We start from the raw sequence: 26,683 nt of genomic DNA on the forward strand, positions 1-26,683 counted from the left end.
TCTTGCTTCCTCCAAAAGGCAGTGTTATCAACTGGGGTTCTGTGCCCAGAAAGACATTTTATGCAAAAAGACAAAACCAAAAACCTTGAGCGGTAACATAAGTTCAGGGAAAATACACCACCAACATATATACCCTTATAAATGGTTTTTACCAAATGCTGGGTATACAAGCTGTGTTGATCGTTGGAGGGGGTTTCTGTGCAGCCTGCGGGGTGAGCCCAGTGACGCACAGCTCCAGATTTCTGCTAAACGGCCTCTCGCAAGCAGAAACGTTGCTTTTGCTCCAGTGACCTTCAAAGTGCCTTCAAGATTAGGGCCACCCATCTGGAAAACTTTCTTTACTCTGAACCGTCAGTGCAGGGGAGGCCCCGTTGCTGTGGTGACATCCTTTGTGGCATTGGCTGCTGGCATGAGGTAGTCCTCACCGAGAACTTGGGAGGTTACTGCTGCAGACTTACCGTGAGAAGGATGGGGGCTGGGGAACAGGTGCAGGAACCCCGGGGTTTAGAGTCGGGGGCAGGACGCGGGGTTCAGAGGCTGGCACTTCGCTGAGCGTCGGGGTCACGGCCAGGAAGCACAGCTCAGGTGCAGACCTACCCTAGCACGCCTGGCTAGATCTGCCCACCCCTGACTTCAGAGACCAAAGGAAGGTTTTCCTCTCTTTGGCCTAAGGCCTGCCTTTGCAAACCCTCAGAATTGACAAAGCAAACATCCATTCCCTACTGGGAAACCCCATTCTCACATGCAGGAATGCGGTTTATACCCTAGTAACCCAGATAAGGCCAGCCAGCCCGTCACACCTTCTATAGAATCGACACCCTTCCCAGAGATACAGTGACCCAGTCTTGTCCGAGCTAACGGTTTTATGTATACTTTCAGTTTTAGACACTTAAATGATTGGGTATTTAAATGAAGGCAGAGCTCTGCTCTTTTGAAGCATCCTCCCCCATCTTCACCTGGAGAGACCCCAAGGATGCCATGTCCATGGGGGAAGGACAATCTTCCTTTGAGATGTGGACACGGGGGTCGAAAGGGAGAGGGAGAGGGTTTTGTATTAAGAACCGGGCAGTGGGGAAAGGAACTTCATCCTTGGAACTAGAACCCACCATTGAATCTTAGATGCATTTTCCTATGGAAATGTTATAAATTATGGTTAAATTCACTATATTATCGGTTAAATGTAGTTTGATGGACAGAGTCTATGGGGAAATAGATTGCCTGTAAGTAACCCTTTAGAATACAACCTGTTCATAAGGTGTGGATGCTAGAATTTGAGCTCCCGGTCAGAGTCTTGATTCCAGCAAGGTTCTGGGAAAGATTTTGGAATGAATAAGAGAATGAAAGGACCTACCAGGAAGGGAAAGGGGAGGATAAAACGGGCAGGCTCAGCGAACGACAGTTTGCTGAACATCCTACAATGCACAGGTCAGCCTCACAGCTAAGGATGATCTGGCCCTGGATGTGCAAGAGGAGGGGGGTTCCCATCCTTCATTAGTCAGTCACTGGCTGGAGCAGAGGGTGCAGAGTTCAAGAAGACCTGGTCTCTGCCTTCAAAGAACTTTTCAACCTCACCGGAGTTACGTGGAGAGAGCAGACAGAAAGACCAGAGTTGCAGAGCACCGTGGCGAGTGCTGAAACAGCAGCTCCCACAGGAGCCCACAGAGGACGGGCATCTGAGTTGGGGAGGAAGGAGAGAGAGCCTCCAGGGAAGAGCTGATCTGAGTTAGAGACAGGCGGGGCGTATGTGTATCCGTCAGGAAAAGAGAAGCATCTCTAGACGTTCCAAAGAGACCCTAACTGAGGGATTATTTTGCTCAGCTGAGAAACGAGAGAAGCCAGAAGAGCTCAGATGGACAGTAGCAGGAAGGTGCTGTCTCCCGAGGCTGGAGAGAAAGGGGGGGCCAGGTGCCCCACCCCCCGCACAGGAGCGAGGACCGGCAGGGACCCCAGCAGGAGTGGCAGCTAAGGAGGGGCACAGCAGCTTCTGGACGAGCCCCAGCAGCGGCCCAGGCAGAGGGGATGCCCCATCATCTCCCTTCTTCCCGCACACGGCGTCTCCCGCCCGTGCTTCCCACTGGCCAACCTGACCGGAAGCCATTGGTCAGGGGAGCCTGGGGACCGTGGTCCCCTAATACAGAGAGACAAGAATGTCTGCAAAAGACTCTTGAGAGCCAGTGAGGAAACGGCCCAGAGCATCGCAGTGTGAGGGACTGTGGCTGTAAGTCACTCGGCATCCCTAGAGGGAAAGGTATGGCATGCTGGGCTGAGACGTGACACTTCTGAGGTCTGGAGGCAGCCAGCATCCCTAGATGAAGTGGCACGTGTCCGTCTGCACTCTGGGAAGGACACTGCGGTTGAATGGGAGGTGAGTTAGACCGCAGGACAGGGGACTTGTCAGGGAAGCCTTCCAGGTGGACGCACTGGTGGTGGGGGGCAGACCAGGATTGTCGAGATGCACAGTCTAATCTCTTAGGCTAACCGCTGAGGTCTGGCGGGAAAGGAAGAGGGCTAGGGTGACCCTGGGGCTTGGCCAGTACGTCCCCTGCTGCCCAGTGCTTTCACCTGTTGTAGCTTGACCAAGGGTCCTTATCTTTACGGTTAGGAGTTGGACGTTCCCTGAGGCCATATTCTGCCATGCTGTGATTCCAGGCTCTGTGCTTTCACCCCTTTAGCATCCAGATTTCAGTGTTTGCTTCCAGTGTCACATTTCCTATAATTTACCCGAACATGTAACGAAAACCTCGTTTGTACATCAGCCTGGTATGTATTCCTGAATTTCAAATTCAAGTACAAGTTCTTATTTAAAAATGACTGGTCATTGTTGTTTTCAGAGAATTCTCATGATGAATGAAAAGAAATGTTCCCTTCTAAAGTTCAAACAATCCAGAATCCAGCTGCTAGACAATGGATTTCACAATATTCCCATCTAAAATTCTTCCTTGTAGTTCTGTTCATAAATATCTCTGGCTGAGCTCCCACAATTTACAAGACTTGCTACAAAACCACTGATTGAATTGCGACCCTTGTTAGTGAATAGAGGTCAAAGTATTAGCTCTAAACAATGCAAGTTGGTATGTTACTCGGAAATTCCAGGAAAAGCTTTCTTCCGTGATTTTCCGTTGCGTTCCAAGCGGCAGACAACAGCCACGTTGTTCGTGGAATAGTAAGTCACTGGTCTTTTAAAAAGCATGTTGCCCCAATTAGAAACTCAGATATGTATGTATTTTACTGGATCTGTATCCTAAAACTTATATAAGCTTTAAGTACATACTTAGACTTTTGAGTGTTGTAAAAATGTGAACATCTTCACATTGGAATAATATGGTGGTACGTAATGATGAATTGTTAGCCTTGGTACCGTTATTGACAAGGCAGGATAACAGATACAAAATTCATATCCAGATAAGCTTAAATAATCTTGGTGTGCAAAGCACAGTTCTTACTCTCAAAGAGTTACTGGTCTTGTTCTGAAGGCAGCCACGTAAACTTGTTAAAATGATAAATATAGATCAGTATAATATGCTTTTATAAAACAATTTGGTGATATGCCTGGAACCCACAGAGTAAGGGGTCTAATTCACTTTAGGGGGAGCAGCAAGGGATTCTCAAAGAAGGTGACAGACACCTGCAGACGGTCTCAGAGTTAGACTAAGGGGAGGTAGGTTTTTCTAAAGCTGTTTTCACCGAGTTTCCACTATTACATTACATCGATCCATCCTTCCAACTACATTGTTCTCCTTAATGTAGGGTGAACAGTCATCCCGCTTTGCCAAGAACTTTCCTGGTTTCACCCTGAGAGTCCCATATCCTGGAGGACGCCCCATCCGTGGGCCAACTGGGACAGCCGGTCACCCGAACTTACTGCCCTCCAATCTTCCTGTACCCATGCCATTTTCCCCCTAGAACGGGCAGTCACCTTGTCACTGCCTTGAATTTATCATGGGGCCTACACACATCCAACACAGGCCAACAGAGGCCCATGAATTGATTGGTTGTTTGAGATACACATAAATGTCGGCACCCCTTATAGACGATGCTGAAGCACAGATTACTGAAATGACTTTACTCGAGATTCAGGTGGCAGTTTAGACCTAGACCTGGCCCCTGGTCCTCCACAGACCATTCTCAAACCACCCAACAGTAAAGCAACGCTTCCCTGCACCCCTTGAGCCCTTAGGGTCAGCTTAACAGTTGGGTCCTTAGTTATAGACGGTCTCACAGCGCCCTCTGGCGGTGGTGTCAGTATGTTGTCTTCGTCCAGCCAGATTACAGGGCAGGGGGTCCTGTCTGTCCTGTGTCCAGGGCACGTCATAACAAGACTGTTATTACGTAATGTGCAGTCAGTGGACTTGACTTGCGACTGGACTTGACAGTTGGCACAGACTATCCGCTTCATTTCAAGATTGTGAGAAGCTGCAACAGCCCTCATGCCCTGTCCCTCCCAGAGTAGGTGAGGATGGACGGGTGATGCTGGGTGTTGGATTCATTCTACAGCTGGTTGTAGGTTTCACATCCACCCTCGGCGCTGGGATGATTTGAGATTTTACTGGTATGGTTCATTCAAATGCAACCTACAGCTCTTCAGGCTCCTCATTCCTCTGTTTGAACATTAGACTGCAGAGGGCATGTGGGCACCCCACCCATCTTCTGATGAGTGGAACTGGGTAAGTGGACATCAGAAAGGCTCCAGGGTCTACATCCGTGTAGCCTCCCTGGTCCTGGATGGAATCAACGCTTTAACCATGATTCTCCCTGGAAATCCCTCCTCAGTGGGCACAAGGTAGGGGCAAATGAAAATGAACCCATCAGAGAATTTGGAGAGAAGCAGCAGGTGAGACCCCTTTGCATGAGGTCAGATTTTTATTCTGCATGTGAGAGGAATAAGCCAGATTGGGACCTCACCTCAAGGTCTTTATACAACTTGCTCCTTCTCTTCTGCCTTTAATGTTGCCTCCGGAATAACGGCCTTCACTGCCGTCGTGAGGGCTTCCGGGATCTGACTTAAGTCCGGGTTATGTCATAAGGCACTGAACTTGGAGTCATGCCTGCGTTCAAATCCCATCTCTGCCTCTGTCTTTGTTCATTAGTTTGAAGCAGTGAGGAAGCGCATAGGCTTTGGGGTGGGGGAGCCGCAGGACCCCCAGATGAATTACCTAACCTGCCCAAGCGTCCATTTGATTGTGTATGAAATGGAAATCATTCGGTTGACCTTGTAGGTTTGCATGACTACTCAGTGTCATGATGTTTTGAAAGCCCTTAGTACAGGGGCCTGACATGTAAGCACTTCATAAATGGTGGCCTTTCCGGATTATGATCAGACTCTTTCCTTCCTTCCTTCCTTCCTTCCTCCCTTCCTCCCTTCCTCCCTTCCTCCCTTCCTCCCTCCCTCCCTCCTCCCTCCCTCCCTCCTCCCTCCCTCCTCCCTCCCTCCCTTCCTTCGCTAGTCGTTCATTGAGTGCAGGGGAGCATGCTAGCCCTTGAGGGCTGATGGGCAAAAGCCGAGGGAGCAGCATTTGCACCTGGGGGAGAGCACAGACACAGGTGTGCAGTGGGCTTCTGGGTCTGAGGGAGCAAGGTAGACGGTGCGGGTATTTGTTTAATTTGAATTTCTGTGTCTGAATTTCTAATGTTTCATTCAGTATTATCCTCACCTCCACTCCCCAGCCAGTTATAGAGTCCTCTGACAGAGGCCCTTCTAATGCGGTTTCCTTCACAGAGCCTGACCTGAGGCCACCTCAGCGTGGTCCCTCCTGCTCTTGTGGCCCTGTGGCGCTCATTAGAGTTTTGGGGTAATCTGTAGACAATATGCAGCTAAAAGTGTCTTGGTCTCCATCACAACGCATCCTTGCCTGAGGCCTCTTGTATACTAAGCACTCAGCCTTCTACCAGCTGCATTAAATTTAACCTAGTTCAGCGTTTCCCTGTGACACATTTTGAAATAGTGTTGGGTTTTGTGTGTGTGCGTGTGAGATAACTGAAGATGTCTTCTATTTCGAATAAAGAGAAGACATAGTCTTGAATGATGCCTTGGCTTTTTCATTCTAGAAGTTTTTCAAAAGTTTCCTGTAACGAGTTCCAGTGGATTTCAGGGTTTACCATCATATTGAATGCACAACCTATAATTATCTTTTTTTTAATGAATGCGTAATTTGCATTCTTCCCTCTCATTTAATGCGAAATGAATTAGGAGAAAAAATTAACATTTTAACTTAATTTAAAATAGGTTTTATGTGATCGGCCCTGTCAGGGGGCAGGTCTGGTTTTCTGTTAGCAATTATTAAACAAAATAGATGAGCCCCCGTTGATAGAGGGAGGCTCTTCTGGGGGCAGACGGCTAACTCCCTGCTTTGTTTTCCGCTGCAGGCGGTGACCACGACCGCGGAGCCCGATGTGCACGGCAGGCGGGAAGGCCAGGCCGGCGGCCTCTGGGAGGAAGGTGTGCGCGAGGAGCCGGGGGACACGGAGGCGCGCGTGGGTCTGAACCGCGCTGCCCTGTGCCCGCGGGCTCCCGGCCCCCAGACCATGACCACGGCCCAGAACGGCCACGGGCGCGGAGCTGCGGTCCCCGGTCCCATCTCTGATCCCAAAGACCCCGGCATGGTGACCTACCCGGCGTGTCGCCGGGAGGCGCGGCTCAGCCCGGCCCGCCTCCTGCGCCTCTTCTCCGCCGGCGCGAACAGGACGCGCGCCGACCCCGAGCGGCCCCGGCCCGCCGGCCTCGTGGGCAGCTCCTCCACGTGGAATGCCCTGGCCTCCTTCCGGAAAATGGGGTCTTTCAAAAAACTGAAGACATCGGTCCTCCAGGGAATTCAGAATCGGGAGGGCTGGGACGCCGCCAAAGAGGGGGCCGAGGAACGCGACCTGGGCAAGGCGGTCCCCAACGGCACGGCGGCCGGAGCCCCCGCGGGCAGGTGCCCCCCGGGGCCGGGCTTCGCGTCCGACGGCTCGGACCCCGAGGACCCCGACGACGACGCCTTCGCACGCGGCGCTCTCCGGTCCCGCAGCATCCGCCGCGCCTACGGCCTGGGGCGCATTCGCCTCCTGGACCCGGAGCCGCCCGCCCCGGAGCCCGCGGCACGCGAGGCCCCGGCGCGGGAGCCCGAGAGGAACGGCGTCTGCAGGCGGAGCAAGAGTACGGACAGCCTGACCTTCCTCAAGAAGAGCTCCTTCCGGAGGAAGTCGGCCTCGCACCTGGCGGAGCTGCGGCGCGCGCCCGAGAGCGGGGCCCCGCGGAGGACGCTGAGCGGCTCGTCCGCGGACTCCGACAGCTCCGGCGGGGCCCCCGCGAGGCCCAGGCGCTGCAGGAGCCCGCTGCGGGCCCCGGACCTGGCCCGGGTGCTGCGGCTCGTGGGTGACGGCGCGGCCGGCCGGCCGGGGGACCCCGGGGGCGCCCCGCCCGGGCCGCGGCCGCACAGCCGGCTGCACGACGACTACTCCCGCCGCGCGGTCGCCGGCCCCGAGCGCGGGCGAAGGGGCGAGGAGCCCCAGGACCCCGGGCTGGCGGGTGCTGGGGGCTCGGCCAGTGACGCGGCTGCCGGAGGTGCCGTTCCTCGCGCCCCCGGCTCTTCCTCCAGGCCCCCGGCCCGGGAGGTGTCGGACAGAGGCTCCAAGGAACCGGGCCCTGGCGACCGGTCTCCCGTGGAGCCCGAGCCTTCTCTCGGTCCTCCGAGGCCCACCACGCCCAAGCCCCCCAGCCCTCGGAGCCCCGACGCAGCATCTGCCAAGTGTCCCAACAGCGTCAGCGCGCTGTCCCTGAGTTCAGTGGACAGCGAGGAAAGGGCAGAGGGGCCCGTCCAGAGGGAGCAAGGCCCCGGGTCCTTCCAGGATGCGGTGCAAACCGCCGGTGACCTGGGCAGTGAGAACACCGGCGCCGGCAGCCACCCGCAGCAGAGCCTCGGGGGGACGAACTGTCCAGAAGAAAAGACGGACGAGGTAAGGGCCGAGCGGGACATCCTTGGTGACCCGCCACTGCTTTATTTCCCGGGAGTTGAATTAGAAACGCGCGGTTTGATACCTGTCAACGCCTGAGTGTTGATGGTTCAAAGGAATTTTTATGATGGTTATTGTACTTATTTTTTACTGGTAACTACATACTTTAATTTAAAAATAACCTATTTATCTAAAGTGGCATGTACTTATTTTTGAGTAGAACATAAGCGTCTCATGGATTGAATTCACTAATAACTGTCAAGGCTCCAAGAGCAATGGTCTTTTCATATCCTGTCAAGAATCCGGGCAACCTTACTGTGTAATTTTCACTTTATAAATGCATTCAGTAATGTTCCCTTACAGAGCTGAGAGCCGAGGAGGTAGATGCATGCATGTGTCCATATTGCAAATTGTTCTCTCCGTGAGTTCCTAGACTATCTCACAGGTATAAAGTGGTGCTTGCAACGGTTCCTTCCCACCGATCCCCGGATAGGACCTCAGTTCTGCCTTGCTGCCTGTAGATGAGTAATGACACAGCGAACTCGGAAGCCAAGGCAGCCTCTGGACTGTTTTTAACCTTTGCTTTACAGGGAGTCTTAGAAGGTAGAGCCTACCACACATCACTTAGAGGAGATCTAAAGCTGCCTCATGGGTCCCTGGGTAGCCAGAGAAGGGAGGCTGCCTCACCTTTTCTGGATCTGGGTTTGCATGGAGACCTGGGGCGGCCAAGTCTGTCTTCCAGAGGTCTTGTATGTTGATGACCACTTGCTCATTTGCATATTTCCAAAGAAGTCCATGGAACAGTTGTAAGGACACGGGACTAGGTGTCAGCCGTGAGAAGGACTCCCGACTCTGCTCTGGTTTGTGTTACTGATCAAGGCCTGAGCCCGTCTGAGCTTCACCTCTCCCTGGATGATGAGGTGAAGTGTAATTCCTTACACCAAGCACCCCGTCCTGCCATACTGATGGTTCAGGACACCCCCCTCCTCCAAAAGAGGGATTTGCCTAGTTCTAGAGGGTTCTTTATGCTAAAGGTGGAGATTTTATTTTCTGCTTAACAAAATCAGTAAAAAAAAAAAAATCATTAAAGTATTTTATTCCTGAGCACGTATTAACTAAACATATTCAAGAGTTAAGTTTCTAACTTAGTTACTTCCCAGGGTAACTTTTGACCATTATATACTTTTATTTGCATATTTGCTGTTCTTAGTTTATATCATTTAGCTTCTACCCACAAGGGATCACCAAAGAGAGGAAGCAGAAGGACACAAGTTATTAAGAGTGCATGCATGTTGATAATTCCGCGGATTGTCTTGAAGATACTCATTACATTTTGAGGTTGCATTCATTTCCGCAAAATTCTCATGTAGCACAACAAGCTTCCTCTTGTGCTTTTAGAGTAAATGTCAGAAAGAGAAAATATAGTGATGATTTTGCCCAGTTTGCATTGTATATATTGGTAATAGTTAGTGTTACTTGCAGAGAAGTACTTGCAAAATATAATCTGAAACGTCCTCTTTTATTTTGACATTTAGAAACAAAGTGCAAACAAAAGGAAACAAAAAGCACCTTGCGAAATGCAACAGTTCCAACCTTCATGGGTTAGAAGCAGTATTTATCAGTCTCATATAGCCTCCCATAAAACTAAATAACAGTCTTTACTATATTTTAATGTACACTGTTATTTTTTAATTCATTGAGAGTATGGTTCCACCTATATGTTTAAAGCTATTTTGAGCTGTGGTTATGGTTGAATTTTAAAAAGTTGAAACCTGTGTATATTATGATGTTATTTAAGATGCATATGCATCATGAAATTTTCAATAAGGGAGAATAATTTTTTAAATTTAGAATCATTTATTTGTAACATACTACTCTAAAAGGGACAAAATCTTTGAAAAACTGCACAGTTTAACAAGAATGTCCAAAAATAGCCTCCTTGGCGTTGTACTCCTGCCACCTAGTGGTAAACTTTGTTGTAACAACGATGATCTGGGGAACGAGACTGAAATTGTTACTTGGTTGTGAAATGCAGCTGAGCATTTATACCTGTTGCCCTATAAAGGTACAGACACAGGCCCTAGTTCCTGGTGGTGCTGACATGTACCATAGATGAAGCTCTTTTAAGTGATGAGAATCCATTGTAACTCCTTTACAGGGAGCTTAAGTCTTCTTTGGGTAAATGTTTCTAGTTCGGTTGGGGTCCCAGCTCTGCCTTCCAAAAGATGCCAAACGTTAGGCAAAAGCCCTTGAACTTCTCAGAGGTGGAATGTGCGAGAGCTTTCTGTGCCTTGGAGGTTTGTAAGAACCAAGGAAACCGTGGCTGACGGTCCACACTGGTGGACGTTGTCTGCTGGTCACTATCCATTTGATGATCTTTCCATCCTCGATTGACCTGACTTCTTCAGACAGTGGCCAGTTAAGGTCAGTTTTTTCCAAAACTGGTTGTTAACACTTACCACGTTGCAGGCTTCTGGAGGGCTGTGAGATTTATATGTTTATTCAGTAACACGTCTCATCAAATTGTGGAGTACCTCCCAGGTGTAAGACACTCAGGTGTAGCTCTAAGGAATAGTGGGTGATGTCGAGGATATTGATTACCCAAGATGTATCTAAGTCATAGTAGAATATGAAGAATGGATTAAATTCCTCAAAAGAGGTAAAGCCATAATGCTGCGGGATTTCGCAGGAGTTGTGGTTCTTACCCACGTACCAAATCAAGGAAAGCTTAATAGGGGTGATCACATCTGACTTGAAGAAGGTGAGATTTCTGCAGGTAGTTATGGAGAGGAAGGTGGGGCATTTCAGTGGTCAGATGTACAGCGATTTTATGTGATTTGAGAGAACAGGATGTAACAGTTTGATCTGGTGTTGCGGAACCATCCCAGTTAAGATGAAATTGTTAGGTTCAGATCATGGACTCTTGGATTCCAGATAGTCTGTACGTTACTTGATAAGCATTGAGGAATCAAAGATGTTTCTGAATAGAGAAGGGCCAGGCTCAAAACTGTGTGTTGGGGAAGTTAATTCACCATCAGTAAAGAAGAAAACTAGCAAGGTGACCGGAGGGAAAACTGTCAGGAACTTATTGCCACAGAGATCTTGGAGGTAACAAGGCTCTGAAACGTGGGGGAGGGAATCCAGTATGTGAGGAAGGACAGAGTGAGTGAAACAACACATAATAAACAAAGCGTACCTTGTCACTCATTTATTACCTACCTGGGTGTGCCAGACACGGAAAAGAAAGAGTTAAAAAGCAAATGGGGGCTTCCCTGGTGGCGCAGTGGTTGAGAGTCCGCCTGCCAATGCAGGGGACACGGGTTCGTGCCCCGGTCCGGGAAGATGCAACTTGCTGCGGAGCGGCTGGGCCCGTGAGCCATGGCCGCTGAGCCTGCGCGTCCGGAGCCTGTGCTCCGCAACGGGAGAGGCCACAGCAGTGAGAGGCCCGCGTACCGCAAAAAAAAAAAAAAAAAAAAAAAGCAAACGGCTCTTATTCTCCTGGGCTCGAAGTCCAAGTGGTAGATTGGGATATATAAGGGTAATTGTGATAACTAAAGTGTCAGGAGGAATGTACTAGGCGCCTTGGAGCAACACAGACAGGATTCTTAGCTCCGGGTGAAGAGGGCACGATATAGGGGGAAACGCCGGAGTGGGGTCTTGAAGGAGATCAGGATGGGGATGCACCAGGTGGCAATGGAGGGAGAGCGGCAGGGCCTTCCAGTCCAGGTGGAAGCGTGGGGAGGGGGCAGGTGTGGGACACGGGGCAGGACTCAGCCAGGGGAGCGACCTGAGCTTCCTTTCCTCCGCTGTAAACTGGCAAGAGTGGCTGCCGGCTGCCCAGGGTCTTCGGGAAGGTTAAGAGGGTGATGCATGTGGAGTCCTTAGCCCCCAGCTCTGCTGTAGCATGTCCACAGGAGGTGAGTCTGCTGTGCTCATTGCTGGACAGGGTGGCTGGGTGAGCGGGAGCGATGAGATTGGAGAGGCCCGTCAGCAAGATTAGGAAGGACCTCGCTGGGCCCCGCAGGGTGTGGACTTGACCTTGCAGGCTATGGAAAGCCAGGGGAGTGTGAGGCAGGGACCACAGAGTGCGGCCGGCTACACAGAGAGGCTGGGGATGGGACGACCCTGGGGACAGACAGAGCCCCTCAATAGTCTAGTCCAGCGGTGATGAGCGCTGAACTAAGGCCATGGAAATGGGGCAGGGGCTGATTCCAAAGTGATTTTGCAGTTTATGTTTTTAATTAGCATTGGAGCGTTTGAGGGGAAAGTCAAAGGTGACTGCCGACGGAGAGGATACTGTTGTGTTGGGACCCAGAATCAAGCCCCAAAGACACTGGACCAGCGCTGAACTTATGTCCTCACCCAGCCCTTGCGCTAACACGATGGCAGCTCAAGGGGACCCTTACAGTTGGCTCCAGCACTCAGATGTTTGAGGGTCTTGTAGCTTTCTTCCTCAGGGACTTGTGCCCTCAAAATCGTCGGAAGCCCCCGCAGTATGCAGCCTTATGCAGTTGAGACGATTTGAGCGCTGGACTGGGAGACTTTAGTTCTGCGGGATGCACAGTGTCATTCCTGCGTGGGGCTTCGACCCGCCAAGGTCACCATCCCCGCCCCGGGCTGTCCGGCCTGGGTGCCTGGGGACTTCATGTGCTCCGCCGGCCCCCGTCCCCGGACCACTGCCCGCTTTTTGCTGCTGCCTCTGGAAAAGGAGGGGATTTCTGTGGTATCACCAGGTACACTGTCACTAAAATAAAGCCTCTCTCTAGCTTCTAGTACGGAATAATCACTCCAGTAGGTCAGGAGGAGCTAAATCAGGCCTATTTTCAGCGTGGATTAGGAACTCTGGAGCTTTACGATGCTCACAAGGGGTACTTCATACATAATGATGGTTCCGAGGTACTGTTTTTTCTGTAATTTAATCAGAGACACGGAAATATTGCATAATTTTGACTCATTGCGGATTAATTAGACATTACTCTCCAGGTTACTTAAATAGGTACTTGGGAGATTTAAGCAGTTCTGCTGGAGGTTAGAATTATCCACAGCTGTTTCACAGAGCCTAGAAATTCCAGAAAGATGAGGTTGCCTACATAGAGGTAAATGTAGTGACCCTAGAAAACCTGCCCAAGATTTTTAGGAGCTTTATTGAGGTATAATTTGCATGACAAAATTCACCAATGGTAGGTATACCTATATACCTGCGCAAGAGCCTAGTTTTTATAGAAATTACTGTAATAACCATTTGTAGTCAAGTATAAATGATATACTGTATCATATTTGCTATGAATTTTAAGCTTTCTAAAGTATATGAAATTCTTAAAAGAAATGATATGAACCAGTATTGCAGTGTATTTGTCACAGTTTTAGTATTTTTGCTTATTTGGTGCCTTGTTTTAATTTGTGGGTAACAAAGGCTTAATGAAGTTATGAAATGTAGAAAAGTAGTGTCCGTATTCTTTGCGGGAAATTTGAGCCTGACAATTAAGAAACTGATGGCAGTACATATGTTTTTCTCGTGTTCTGTTTTTCTCATCGTAAGCTTCCCTATGATAATCAAGAGGAAAGAGTGTCCGAGGTTGGGAATTGTTTTCCCGCTGGCCCGGTGACACACGTTCACTTTGATGTGTCTGCCACGACTGTCAGAAGGAAGGCCGTAGGCATGAGTTGACAGGAGCACATCAGCACAGTTTGTCACACGTCCCTGTATAAACCGAACGCTACCTCTGTTTCTCCCACCAGGGACAGTGTGAGGACACAAGGACCCTGAGAATGCTCCATTCACTCAGGAGGAGCACAGTGAAGCTGAGGGGAGGACTTCAGGGGGTCGCCCCCAGTTCAGGAATGGGGGGCGGGGGAGCCTCAGGATTGGTTGCCAGCCAGCGATGCCAGCATTTCCGAGTGGTGGGGAGGCTCTCTGGTGTAGAATAGTCGGGCTTTGTAGGAGCGCTGCCCAAGTTCAAGTCCTGGCTTTGCTGCTAACCAGCTGTACGTCCTTAAGAAAAATACTTGACTTATTTAAGCCTCATTTCTTTAAAAATGGAGGTAATAATAGCTATCAGGAGTAAATGAAATAATGCATATAAGATACATACCACAGTGCCTGGAACATAGTAGAATATTATTAAGCTTAATATCATTGTTATTAATCTTATAGTTTATGTTGTCATATTACAAACTATATTATTATATTACATATATTATATATATTATTAAACAATATTATAAAAATTATATTAATATTAAAATTAAAATATTACTACATTACACGTTATATATTATAATTAAAGTTATACTATTGGCTATATTAGTAATCATTAATATTAACAATAAAGCATAAATATTAGCTTTTATCATATTCATTGTTGGTTAAAATTGCCGCCTTTGGTCAGACCCTTCAGTACAAACCAGTTAAATTCTGCAAATTACTTCCCATCTTGTAGCCCGAGTTTCTCACAGTTTGGAATCGGACCACCCAGGTTGCAAGGTAAAGGCACAGGTCCTGAGCCCCACCTGGGGCTACTGAATCAGAAGCAGTAATCTGGACCTTTAACACTATACCCAGGGAAATATCTCAGGCACTGAAGCTTGAGACCTGCTGTCCAGGCCGAGGCTCCTCTAGGTACTGATATCCTGTATGTTAGGTTTGGGCATTTCTCTTCCACATCTACACCCGCTGACTCTTGGTTTAGGAAAGAGAGGCATTAACCCCTGAAAGAGTTAAACATGACTTGTAGTCCTGGTTTTCTCATTGGACTCTATTAACCGGATACGAATCTCTATAGAGTACAAACAGCAGTTCCCCGGGGATGAAATTAAAACCTTTCAAGCAAGAAGTAAATGGTGGAATAAAGAATTTGGTCTAAAATATGTTGATCAGAAATCGCTACACCCTCTCCTGGGGACTGGAGTTTTACCACCTCCCTTTGGAACTTGAAAAATGTCATTGGCTCTTACAACTAAAAGTATCAACAGCAACCACTCGTGTTTATCGGATGGTTTTTCAGTGAATAAAGATTCTTCTCAGCCACCCTGTCAAGGAGGTCAACATTTTTGGGTTTGGGTTTTTGTTTTTAAACAATGAATAAACTGAGGCCTGGAGAGGTTACAGGCCCCTCCCAAGCCCCACAGGGGCTGGTTTTTTGTTTTTTTGTTTTTTTGTTTTGCTGTACGCGGGCCTCTCACTGTTGTGGCCTCTCCCGTTGCGGAGCACAGGCTTCCGACACGCAGGCTCAGCGGCCATGGCTCACGGGCCCAGCCGCTCCGCGGCATGTGGGATCTTCCCGGACCGGGGCACGAAGCCGTGTCCCCTGCATCGGCAGGCGGACTCTCAACCACTGCACCACCAGGGAAGCCCGGAGCCAGGCCTTTGATGGGGACCAAGGCCCAGGGGAAGTGTCTGCTGTGTGCAGACAAATTCTAACCATTTGCTGGTTTCCTGATCTTTGGTGGAATCTTTTCATCCTCCTTATCTGTAAAACAGAATTTAAAGTGTCCACCGCAAGGCTTTTAAGATTAAATGAGATGGGATCGGCAAAGGCCAATTTTCAAACACTGGTGTCATCGCTCTCCAGTGCATTTCCTCTCTTGACTCTGAGTCCAGCATCCCTTCCCCGGAGCTCGGGCCACCGCCTACCACAGCTGGCCCCTGCCCGGAGCAGAGTCCTTCCTCTTGCTTTTCCGGGTGGGGTTCGGCAGCTTAGGGTGGGCTGGGCAGCTCACTGAGGACCTTCATTCAGTCCCTTTTCTGGCAGTTTTGGTGGGTCACCCGATGGCACAGGACAGGAAGCCGCTGTGGACAGTGGAGGGCTCTGACCCCAGGGCCAGAGCCCTGTCGTGCCTGGAAGGGCAGAGCCTCGGGCGGGGAGCCTTAGACGCAGTGTGTGACTGATCCAGTCCCTAATGCACAGTATAAATGTTTTATATATTTACTTAGAGCAGGTTCCGTTGCAAGTCTGGATTTGTTTCTTCTCTTTCTGAAGTATAAATTATTCATCTGTAATTCTTTTTTTTGTTTTTTGCTGTACGCGGGCCTCTCACTGTTGTGGCTCCGGACGCGCAGGCTCAGGGCCATGGCTCACGGGCCCAGCCACTCCGCGGCATGTGGGATCTTCCCGGACCGGGGCACGAACCCGTGTCCCCTGCATTGGCAGGCGGACTCTCAACCACTGCGCCACCAGGGAAGCCCCATCTGTAATTCTTTTACTGCAGGTTTTGAACTAAACATCCTCGAGATCTTTTGCAGCATCACGCGTTCAATTCTCACGGAACACCTTGGTGCCGCCTCGTGGTCTTCCTTCCCTCCGGGGTGGTCCCTGTTCCCACAGCCCCAGGAGCTCTACCCAGAGCGCTCCTGGGGAACAGCAGATCTAATCAGGCTCGGGGTTTACTTGACTCCTCAGGTTCATGGGCTGGACGCTTTCAAGTGTAAAGGAGGGGGTGACAGAGTGTATCTGACGTCAGTGAGTGTTGCCGAGAGGAACAGCGGGTCCCCACGAAGCCCTCCCTCCTCTGACTTCCCTTTGGAGTGCTTTTCCCACCCTCCCGTCACCACGCCCTCGTCATCCACTGCTTCCTGTCATTGCGTCCCGGGCCCTTTTCTCCTCCCAATGCAGTGATGCTTCCCGCTGAGCCTAAAATATGGCAGAGAGACGTTTGAAAAGGCCTAAATCTTTCCTTTTATGCTCTGTTGCCAGCAGAGGAAACTTGTTGGTTAGAAAAGACGCATTACCTTGCCCCTCACGTGTCTGGTACCAAATAGGAGACTTTATTTTATTTTTATTTTTATCTTATCTAGTTATTTTTGGCTGCATTGGGTCTTCGTTGCTGCATGTGGACTTTCTCTAGTTGCGGCGAGCGGGGGCTACTCTTCGTTGCGGTGCACGGGCTTCTCATTGTGGTGGCTTCTCATTGCGGAGCACAGGCTCTAGGCGTGTGGGCTTCAGTAGTTGTGGTGCGTGGGCTCAGTAGTTGTGGCTCGCGGGCTCTAGAGCACAGGCTCGGTAATTGTGGTGCACGGGCTTAGTTGCTCCGCGGCATGTGCGATCTTCCTGGACCAGGGCTCGAATCTGTGTCTGCTACATTGGCAGGCGGATTGTTAAGCACTGTGCCACCAGGGAAGTCCCAAATAGGAGACTTTAAAACAGGATTGTTGACAATGGGGGAAAGAAAATTGAAGTCGGCTTGTTTCCAGGGTACATGGAATTCGAATCGGTTATGAAAGAGACAGGAATGGGATGGTTGATTTCCTGATCTAAGATATTGCTATAGGTTTTGAGATATTTAGTTATCCTCAAGTGATAACTTAAGTTCATTTTTATAAAATCACGTATAAATGTAGGGTGAGGACAGCTTCCTTGCCACCCAGAACTGCTCACTTATTTGCTCCTTTGTCCACCAGTCACCCATTCATCCCTTGACCCATTCATGAAGCTTTTTAAACGGCCAGTTTCCCAGGCTGCAGGCTCTGGGGGTGTCACAATGGTACTGGATAATTTGGAAAGAATGTAAGTGGCTGCTGTCACGTGACAGCCGGATAAATAAATCAAGGCTATAAAAATACTGCAGTGGTTTTAACAGAGGCACAGGAAAGAGAGCTCAGAGCCCAGGGGAATTTATGAAGTTTCCCTGCAGGAGGTGATATTTCAACTGAAGGCTGAAGGATAAAATTTCCAGATTGACAGGGTCAAAAAGGTATCGTAGCGGGAGCAGCCTTTCCCTCATTTCCAATTGCCTCAAGTGGTGTGGCTGGTGAATAATTGCGTGTGAAGACGGAGCTGGAAAGGCACATTGGATGAGGTTTTGAATGACCCCGGGTTTGTTCTGGGGTGACAGCCAGCCGCGATCTGATGTGTGTTTTAGTGGCAGGATGGAGAATGGGTTGGAGACAAGGAAGCGTTAGGAGACTGTTCCATGGGACGTGATGGACTAGATTCCTCCTGAGATTAACTGTAGCTGTGGTTGGGGAGGGAGAGGGAAACGTTGAGGGGCACCCAGCATGGGACGACTGGGTACCTGGGATCTCCTCAGCTAGAACACAGAGACAGTCATGCTTGTGAAGATGCTATTCTGCACTGTACTCCAGTGGCCCTTAGTTTCCTTGATTCTAAAGACATTCTGGGCTGTTGATTTGGATATTTGTGCTGCCAACCATGGCTTGAAATGCGTTGATGCTGGGAACACAGACATCATCCTTCATTGTCCTCCACAGAGAGTAAGCTGGGCCCTGCTTCCCCTTCTCCTTTCCCCCTCACAGATACCAAAATCCACGAACGCTCAAATCCGTTACATACAATGGTGTATTATTTGCATATAACCTACTCACATTCTCCCACATACTTTAAGTCATCTCTAGATAGCTTTTATTTTTTGGCCATGCCATGCGGCAAGCGGGATCTTAGTTCCCCGACCAGGGATCAAAGCCATGCCCCCTGCAGTGAAAGCTCAGAGTCTTAACCACTGGACCACCAGGGAAGTCCCTTTCCCCCTCCTCCTGATTCCTCTCTCTCTCTGTACAAAGGAAGTCAAACAGCGTTAACAAAGTCTCATGTTCAAAAAGGTTTAGACCCAGCAAGGATCTCATTCAGATTTGACGGAGAAATTAAAACCTTTACAGACAAGCAAAAGCTAAGAGAATTCAGTACCACCAAACCAGCTTTACAACAAATGCTAAAGGAACTTCTCTAGGCAGGATACACAAGAGAAGGAAAAAACCTGCAATAACAAATGCAAAACAATTAAGAAAATGGTAATAGGAACATACATATCAATAATTACCTTAAATGTAAGTGGATTAAATGCCCTAACCAAAAGACATAGACTGACTGAATGGATACAAAAACAAGACCCGTATATATGCTATCTACAAGTGACCCACTTCAGACCTAGGGACACATACAGACTGAAAGTGAGGGGATGGAAAAAGATATTCCATGCAAATGGCAATCAAAAGAAAGCTGGAATAGCAATTCTCATATCAGACAAAATGACTTTAAAATAAAGACTATTACAAGAGACAAAGAAGGACACTACATAATGATCAAGGGATCAATCCAAGAAGAAGATACAACAATTGTAAATATTTATGAACCCAACATAGGAGCACCTCATTACATAAGGCAAATGCTAACAGCCATAAAAGGGGAAATGGACAGTAACACAGTCATAGTAGGGGACTTTAACACCCCTGTTTCACCAATGGACAGATCATCCAAAATGAAAATAAATACAGAAACACAAGCTTTAAATGATACATTAAACAAGATGGACTTAATTGATATTTGTAGGACATTCCATCCAAAAACAGCAGAATACAGTTTCTTCTCAAGTGCTCATGGAACATTCTCCAAGATAGATCATATTGGTAAATTTAAGAAAATTGAAATTGTATCAAGTATCTTTTCTGACCACAACGCTATGAGACTAGATATCAATTACAGGAAAAAATCTGTAAAAAATGCAAACACATGGAGGCTAAACAATACACTACTAAATAACCAAGAGATCAGTGAAGATATCAGAGAGGAAATCAAAAAATACCGAGAAACAAATGACGATGAAAACACGATGACCCAAAACCTATGGGATGCAGTAAAAGCAGTTCTAAGAGGGAATTTTATAGCAATACAATCATACCTCAATAAACAAGAAAAATCTCAAACAACCTAACCTTACAGCTAAAGCAATTAGAGAAAGAAGAACAAACAAAACCCAAAGTTAGTATAAGGAAAGAAATCATAAAGATCAGAGCAGAAATAAATGAAATAGAAACAAAACAATAGCAAACATCAATAAAACTAAAAGCTGGCTCTTTGAGAAGAAAAATAAAATTGAGAAACCTTTAGCCAGACTCATCAAGAAAAAGAGGGAGAGGACTCAAATCAATAAAATTAGAAATGAAAAAGGAGAAGTTACAATGGACACCACAGAAATACAAAGCATTGTAAGAGACTACTACAAGCAACTCTATGCCAATAAAATGGACAACCTGGAAGAAATGGACAAACTCTTAGAAAGGTATAACCTTCCAAGACTCAACCAGGAAGAAATATAAATATATAAACAGACCAATCACAAGTAATGAAATTGAAACTGTGATTAAAAATCTTCCAACAAACAAAAGTCCAGGACCAGATGGCTTCATAGGCGAATTCTGTCAAACATTTAGAGAAGAGCTAACACCTTTCCTTCTGAAACTCTTCCAAAATATAGCAGAGGGAGGAACACTCCCAAACTCATTCTACGAGGCCACCAACACCCTGATACCAAAACCAGACAAAGATACTACAAAAAAAGAAAATTACAGACCAATATCACTGATGAATATAGATGCAAAAATCCTCAACAAAATACTAGCAAACAGAATCCAACAGCACATTAAAAGGATCATACACCAAGATCAAGTGGGATTTATCCCAGGGATGCAAGGATTCTTCAATATACACAAATCAATCAATGTGGTATACCATATTAACAAATTGAAGAATAAAAACCATATGATCATCTCAATAGATGCAGAAAAAGCTTTTGCAAAATTCGACACCCATTTATGATAAAAACTCTCCAGAAAGTGGGCATAGAGGGAACCTACCTCAACATAATAAAGGCCATATGCGACAAAGCCACAGCAAACATCATTCTCAATGGTGAAAAACTGAAAGCATTTCCTCTAAGATCAGGAACAAGACAAGGATGTCCACTCTCACCACTATTATTCAACGTAGTTCTGGAAGTCCTAGCCATGGCAATCAGAGAAGAAAAAGAAACAAAAGGAATACAAATTGGAAAAGAAGTAAAACTGTCACTGTTTGCAGATGACATGATACTATACATAGAGAATCCTAAAGATGCTACCAGAAAACTACTAGAGCTAATCAATGAATCTGGTAAAGTTGCAGGATACAAAATTAATGCACAGAAATCTCTTGCATTCCTATACACTAATGAAAAATCTGAAAGAGAAATTAAGGAAACACTCCCATTTACCATTGCAACAAAAAGAATAAAATACCTAGGAATAAACCTACCTAGGTAGACAAAAGACCTGTATGCAGAAAAGTAAGAGACACTGATGAAAGAAATTAAAGATGATACCGACAAATGGAGAGATATACCATGTCCTTGGATTGGAAGAATCAACATTGTGAAAATGACTATACTACCCAAAGCAATCTACAGATTCAGTGCAATCCCTATCATATTAGCAATGGCATTTTTTACAGAACTAGAACAAAAAAATCTTAAAATTTGTATGGAGACACGAAAGATTCTGAATAGCCAAAGCAGTCTTAAGGGAAAAAAATGGAGCTGGAGGAATGAGACTCCCTGACTTCAGACTATACTACAAAGCTACAGTAATCAAGACAATATGGTACTGGCACAAAAACAAATATAGATCAATGGAACAGGATAGAAAGCCCAGAGATAAACCCATGCACATATGGTCACCTTATCTTTGATAAAGGAGGCAAAGATATACAATGGAGAAAAGACAGTCTATTCAATAAGTGGTGCTGGGAAAACTGGACAGCTACATGTAAAAGAATGAAATTAGAACACTCCCTAACACCATACACAAAAATAAACTCAAAATGGATTAGAGACCTAAATGTAAGAGCAGACCCTATAAAACTCTTAGAGGAAAACATAGGAAGAACACTTTGACATAAATCACAACAAGTTCTTATTTGATCTACCTCCTAGAGGAATGGAAATAAAAACAAAAATAAACAGATGGGACTTAATTAAACTTAAAAGTTTTTGCAAAGCAAAGGAAACTACAAATAAGACGAAAAGGCAACCCTCAGAATGTGAGAAAATATTTGCAAATGAATCAAGGGACAAAGGATTAATCTCCAAAATATATAAACAGCTCATGCAGCTCAATATTAAAAAAACAAACAACCCAATCCAGTAATGGGCAGAAGACCTAAATAGACATTTCTCCAAAGAAGACATACAGATGGTCAAGAAGCATATGAAAAGCTGCTCAACATCACTAAATATTAAAGAAATGCAAATCAAAACTACAGTGAGGTATCACCTCACACCAGCTGGAATGGGGATCATCAGAAAATCTACAAACAACAAATGCTGGAGAGCGTGTGGAGAAAAGGGAACCCTCTTGCACTGTTGGTGGGAATGTAAATTGATACAGCCACTATGTAGAACAGTATGGAGGTTCCTTAAGTAAGTAAAAATAGAATTACCATATGACCCAGCAATCCCACTACTGGGCACATATGCTGAGAAAACCATAATTCAAAAGACACATGCATCCCAATGTTCATTGCAGCACTATTTACAATAGCCAGGTCATGGAAGCAACCTAAATGCCCATCGACAGATGAATGGATAAAGAAGATGTGATACAAATATACAATGGAATATTACTCAGCCATAAAAAGGAATGGAATTGGGTCATTTGTAGACACGTGGATGGATGTAGAGACTGTCATACAGAGTGAAGTAAGTCAGAAAGAGAAAAACAAATACTGTATATTAGCGCGTGTTTGTGGAACCTAGAAAAATGGTACAGATGAACCGGTTTGCAGGGCAGAAATAGAGACACAGATGTAGAGAACAAACGTATGGACCCCAAGGCGGGAAAGTGGCGGGTGGTGGTGTGATGAATTGGGAGATTGGGATTGAGATGTATACACTAATATGTATAAAATAGATAACTAATAAGAACCTGCTGTATAAAAAGAGTAGAAGTTTGAAAAAAAAAAAGATGTGGCATGTATATACAATGGAATATTACTCAGCCATAAAAATAAATGAAATTGAGTTATTTGTAGTGAGGTGGATGGGCCTAGAGACTATCATACAGAATGAAGTAAGTCAGAGAAAAACAAATACCATATGCTAACACATATACATGGAATCTAAAAACAAATGTTCTGAAGAACCTAGGGGCAGGACACAAATAAAGATGAAGACGCAGAGAATGGACTTGGGGACATGGGGAGGGGGAAGGGTAAGCTGGGGCAAAGTGAGAGAGTGGCATGGACATATATACACTACCAAATGTAAAATAGATAGCTAGTGGGAAGCAGCCGCATAGCACAGGGAGATCAGCTCAGTGCTTTGTGACCACCTAGAGGGGCGGGATAGGGAGGGTGGGAGGGAGACGCAAGAGGGAGGAGATATGGGGATATATGTATGTGTATAGCTGATTCACTTTGTTATACAGCAGCAACTAACACACCATCGTAAAGCAATTATACTCCAATAAAGATGTTTTAAAAAAAAAGGTTTAGAAAAACAGTGGGCTTCTGACATTCAGCTCTAAAACATGGTTCTTGAATTTGGAATATTCAGTTGTCCTCAACCATTAAACAATTTCTAAAGAGGAAAGCAAGTTCATTTTTATAAAATCATGCTTTTTATTAATTGAAAGCAAAGTTTGAGTAGACCTCTCTATACTTCATCATGTGTTTCAGATAAAATACATTTTGATGTGGAGTCATTATGTGCATTTATTTCATATGATGGTTTTAAACTGTCTCTTCACTTTTCATGAGTCCACACGTAAAACAACAACCTACAATTCTATCATTTCTCTACCTGGATGTCAAACTAGCATTGTGCTGCTGTTGATTTTGAGATGGTAGGATGGTGGGGTTTTAGTTAAGCCCAGAAATGGAATTCCTGTGAATGATTTATTACAAAGGCAGGGGAGGGGGGACTTTCAGAGCCCAGCTTTTTCATAGTTACTATTAAGGGTTTTTTTATGCTCAGAGAACTGGGCAATCAGTAGTAAATTAAGTGTCCGCATGCGCATTAATATTTGCTTTTTTTTTTTTTTTTTTTTTTTGCGGTACGCAGGCCTCTCACTGCTGTGGCCTCTCCCGTTGCGGAGCACAGGCTCCAGACGCGCAGGCTCAGCGGCCATGGCTCACGGGCCCAGCCGCTCCGCAGCATGTGGGATCTTCCCGGTCCGGGGAACGAACCCGTGTCCCCCTGCATCGGCAGGCAGACTTTCAACCACTGCGCCACCAGGGAAGCCCAATATTTGCATTTTTAATGAATTACTTATTCTGCCTGTCAAACAAGTTACAAAGGCCGTAGGCTCACAAACTCATTTCGGCACATTTTATCATCAATTTTCCACATGTTAGGACAACTGAAGTATCTATTACCACCACTGTGCTCTCCAGGGAGACGAGAAGCATTAATTGCTTATGTATTTTAAATAAGTGGCCTGAATCCAAGGGACAAGGCCACTGCTTTCCAGATTACAATAGTTTCTCTCTTTTGTTTTCTTCGAATTTTTAAAAGCTACGTCAGAATTACTGATGCACGTATAATCCGATTCCATAAAAGTCAGAGCAGCTTTCGGCTGGCCATTTGCGTTTTATTTGCTGTTGGAATTCTAACAGCCACTAAAGATTCTTACAGCTTAAAACCTGGCATCTGAAATGACAGCTGCAGCACAGTGGTACGAATGTAGAACGTAACCCAGCGTTCATAGCTGCTTTGCCTGTAGAAAAGCTGTGCAAGGAATAACCCAGTAAAGTACGTTCTACTCTCCCATCTGTTTCTTGCTCGGGCCCATCCAGAGCCAGGCGAAGTCCAAACCTGGGGCCTGAGAAGGGGAGAGACGGGTTGATAATGATGCCTGTCTCCTCCCAAGGCGGCCCTGAACCGGAGAAGCCAGTGGTGGGTGGAGCTGAGCCATTGAACAGTCATGGTTTTAGGGGGTCGTTCGCTAAGCGGAGGGCGTTTGGCCACTTAACTTATTTCAGAACCAAGTCAGCGACTGCCCCTCCCCACTCCTCCTTCCTTGGGCATTTTCGCTCTTACAGAAGTCCCTCTTCAACGCTGATTGTTCCTTAACGCACCCAAATGATGCCAGAAAAGATCCACGACCCCCTGAAAGAGTTCGGGGTTTGGGTTAGGAAGCCTGTGTGGTAGGAGGTGTGTCCAGTGCGACTCACCTTCTGTCAGGATGATCCCGAACTGCTACCGCTAAGGACAGTAAGAGAAAAGGCAGCTGTGGAGAGAGGAAGGCTATTGCACTGCTTGTTCTAAAGACTAAGGACCAGAAACCTAGTAGGATTCCGTACATGAAACAAAACCGATTCTATTTGAGGTCCAGGTATGGTGGGTGAAGGGAAAGTTTTAGGCTCGGAGGAGAAGAGAGCAGGAAGCGAGCAGAGAAGCCAGTGGAGGTGAGAGGCTGCGGGGGTGGCGGGGATGGAGGGGGCGGCGGATGCGCTGTGCTCGCTGCCGGCAGGGGAAGGGGTCGCAGGGGAGGGTGGACCGCACGCGGAGGGATGTGGGCGTGATGGAGCAGCGTCACGCCGTCTAGTGTTTTGGGAAGTTGCCGCAAAGGCTTTTCACCATAAACCATAAAACGCACTGGCATTTTTCTTCCCTGCAGCTGCAAAGGGAGGGCTCGTGTCTGCGGGCCTTGCAGAGATGACATCAAATGAGGTGCCCGAACTCTCTCCCTTCAGCCCATCGCCTGCTCTGTCACTGGCTTCTCAGCTCCAAAATGGGGGGCATAATGTCCTCCTGACTGATCTGAACATACAACTCTAGGTAGATGTGAAAGCAAGTTGATGACAATTTCAGATTTGTAGGTACAAATCTCTAGTTAAAAGATAAATAAGCCCCAGGGGTGGACACAGTGGTGACGCTTGTCAACCCTGCTGTTCAGTAAATTTGAAAGTTGCTAAGAGACTAGACCCTAAAAGGTCAAAGGGGAAGAGAAAGCTCTTTTTCCTTCTTTTTTTGTATCTGTATGAGATGACAGACATTAACCAAACTTGCTGTGGTGATCATTTCACAATATATGTGAGTCAGATCGTTATGTTTCACACCGTGAACTTAAACGGTGCTGTATGTCAAGTCTATCTCAGTAACACAGGGAGAAAAATAATTTTTATGTAAATGTAAGATATTATCCCTTTGGTCTTAAAAGTAACCAAAAAAGGGAAAAAATTGTATTAGGGCTCAAACTTTTCTCTTTCTAAATGTGTAAATGTGTCCTTGTTCTTGGCTTCAGTGTCTCAAAATATGGTAGTTGATCTGGGATCTTACGAGTTCCCTCCTCACTTAAATTCCTGGGACACGTGTTGACCACACACCCCATTCCCGGGACTCTCCCGAGCCGAATGTAACGGGCCTGCACAGGTGCTCTTTTATTATGATGGATTCATGTTCGCTGAAGGGAAATAAGGTAATGATGTGCAGCTCTGAACAGTGAGATGCTACTATTCTGATTTTATAATAAGTAAGGTCTAAAGTGTCATTTTCTGGAGTTGGAGCCCACCACTGGCCCCGCAGTCTACTCTGAAGTGATATTATGTGAACTAGGAGTTTTTTTTTATTGGAGTATACTTGATTTACAGTGTTGTGTTAATTTCTGTTGTACAGCAAAGTGAATCAGTTATATATATATATATATTTACATTTTTAAAATATTCTTTTCCATTATGGCATATCACACGATATTGAATATAGTTCCCTGTGCTCCACAGTAGGACCTTGTTGCTTATCCATTCTATATGTAATAGTTTGCATCTGCTGACCCCAAACTCCCAGTCCATCCCTCCCCCAAACCCCTCCACCTTGGCAATCACAAGTCTGTTCTCTATGTCCATGATTCTGTTTCATAGATAGGTTCATTTGTGTCATATTTTAGATTCCACATATAAGTGATACCATATGGTATTTGTCTTTCTCTTTCTGATTTCACGTAGTATGATAATCTCTGGGTTCATTCATGCCGCTGCAGATGGCATTATTT

General features: G+C 46.6%; 1 protein-coding gene across 2 annotated transcripts in view; it reads left to right on the plus strand.

Moving 5' to 3' along the window:
• SPATA13 (spermatogenesis associated 13) overlaps positions 1-26,683 on the plus strand; it is a 264,723-nt gene that overhangs the window by 181,895 nt on the left and 56,145 nt on the right. For both annotated transcript variants that reach the window (XM_029210021.1, XM_029210022.1), the window contains exon 2: positions 6,364-7,932. In XM_029210021.1, coding sequence (XP_029065854.1) covers positions 6,364-7,932 — 1,569 coding nt within the window. The remainder of the gene's footprint in view (positions 1-6,363; positions 7,933-26,683) is intronic.

Source organism: Monodon monoceros, unplaced genomic scaffold (assembly GCF_005190385.1).
Source record: "Monodon monoceros isolate NGI ecotype Baffin Bay Population unplaced genomic scaffold, NGI_Narwhal_1 Super_Scaffold_8, whole genome shotgun sequence".
Lineage (NCBI taxonomy): Eukaryota > Metazoa > Chordata > Mammalia > Artiodactyla > Monodontidae > Monodon > Monodon monoceros.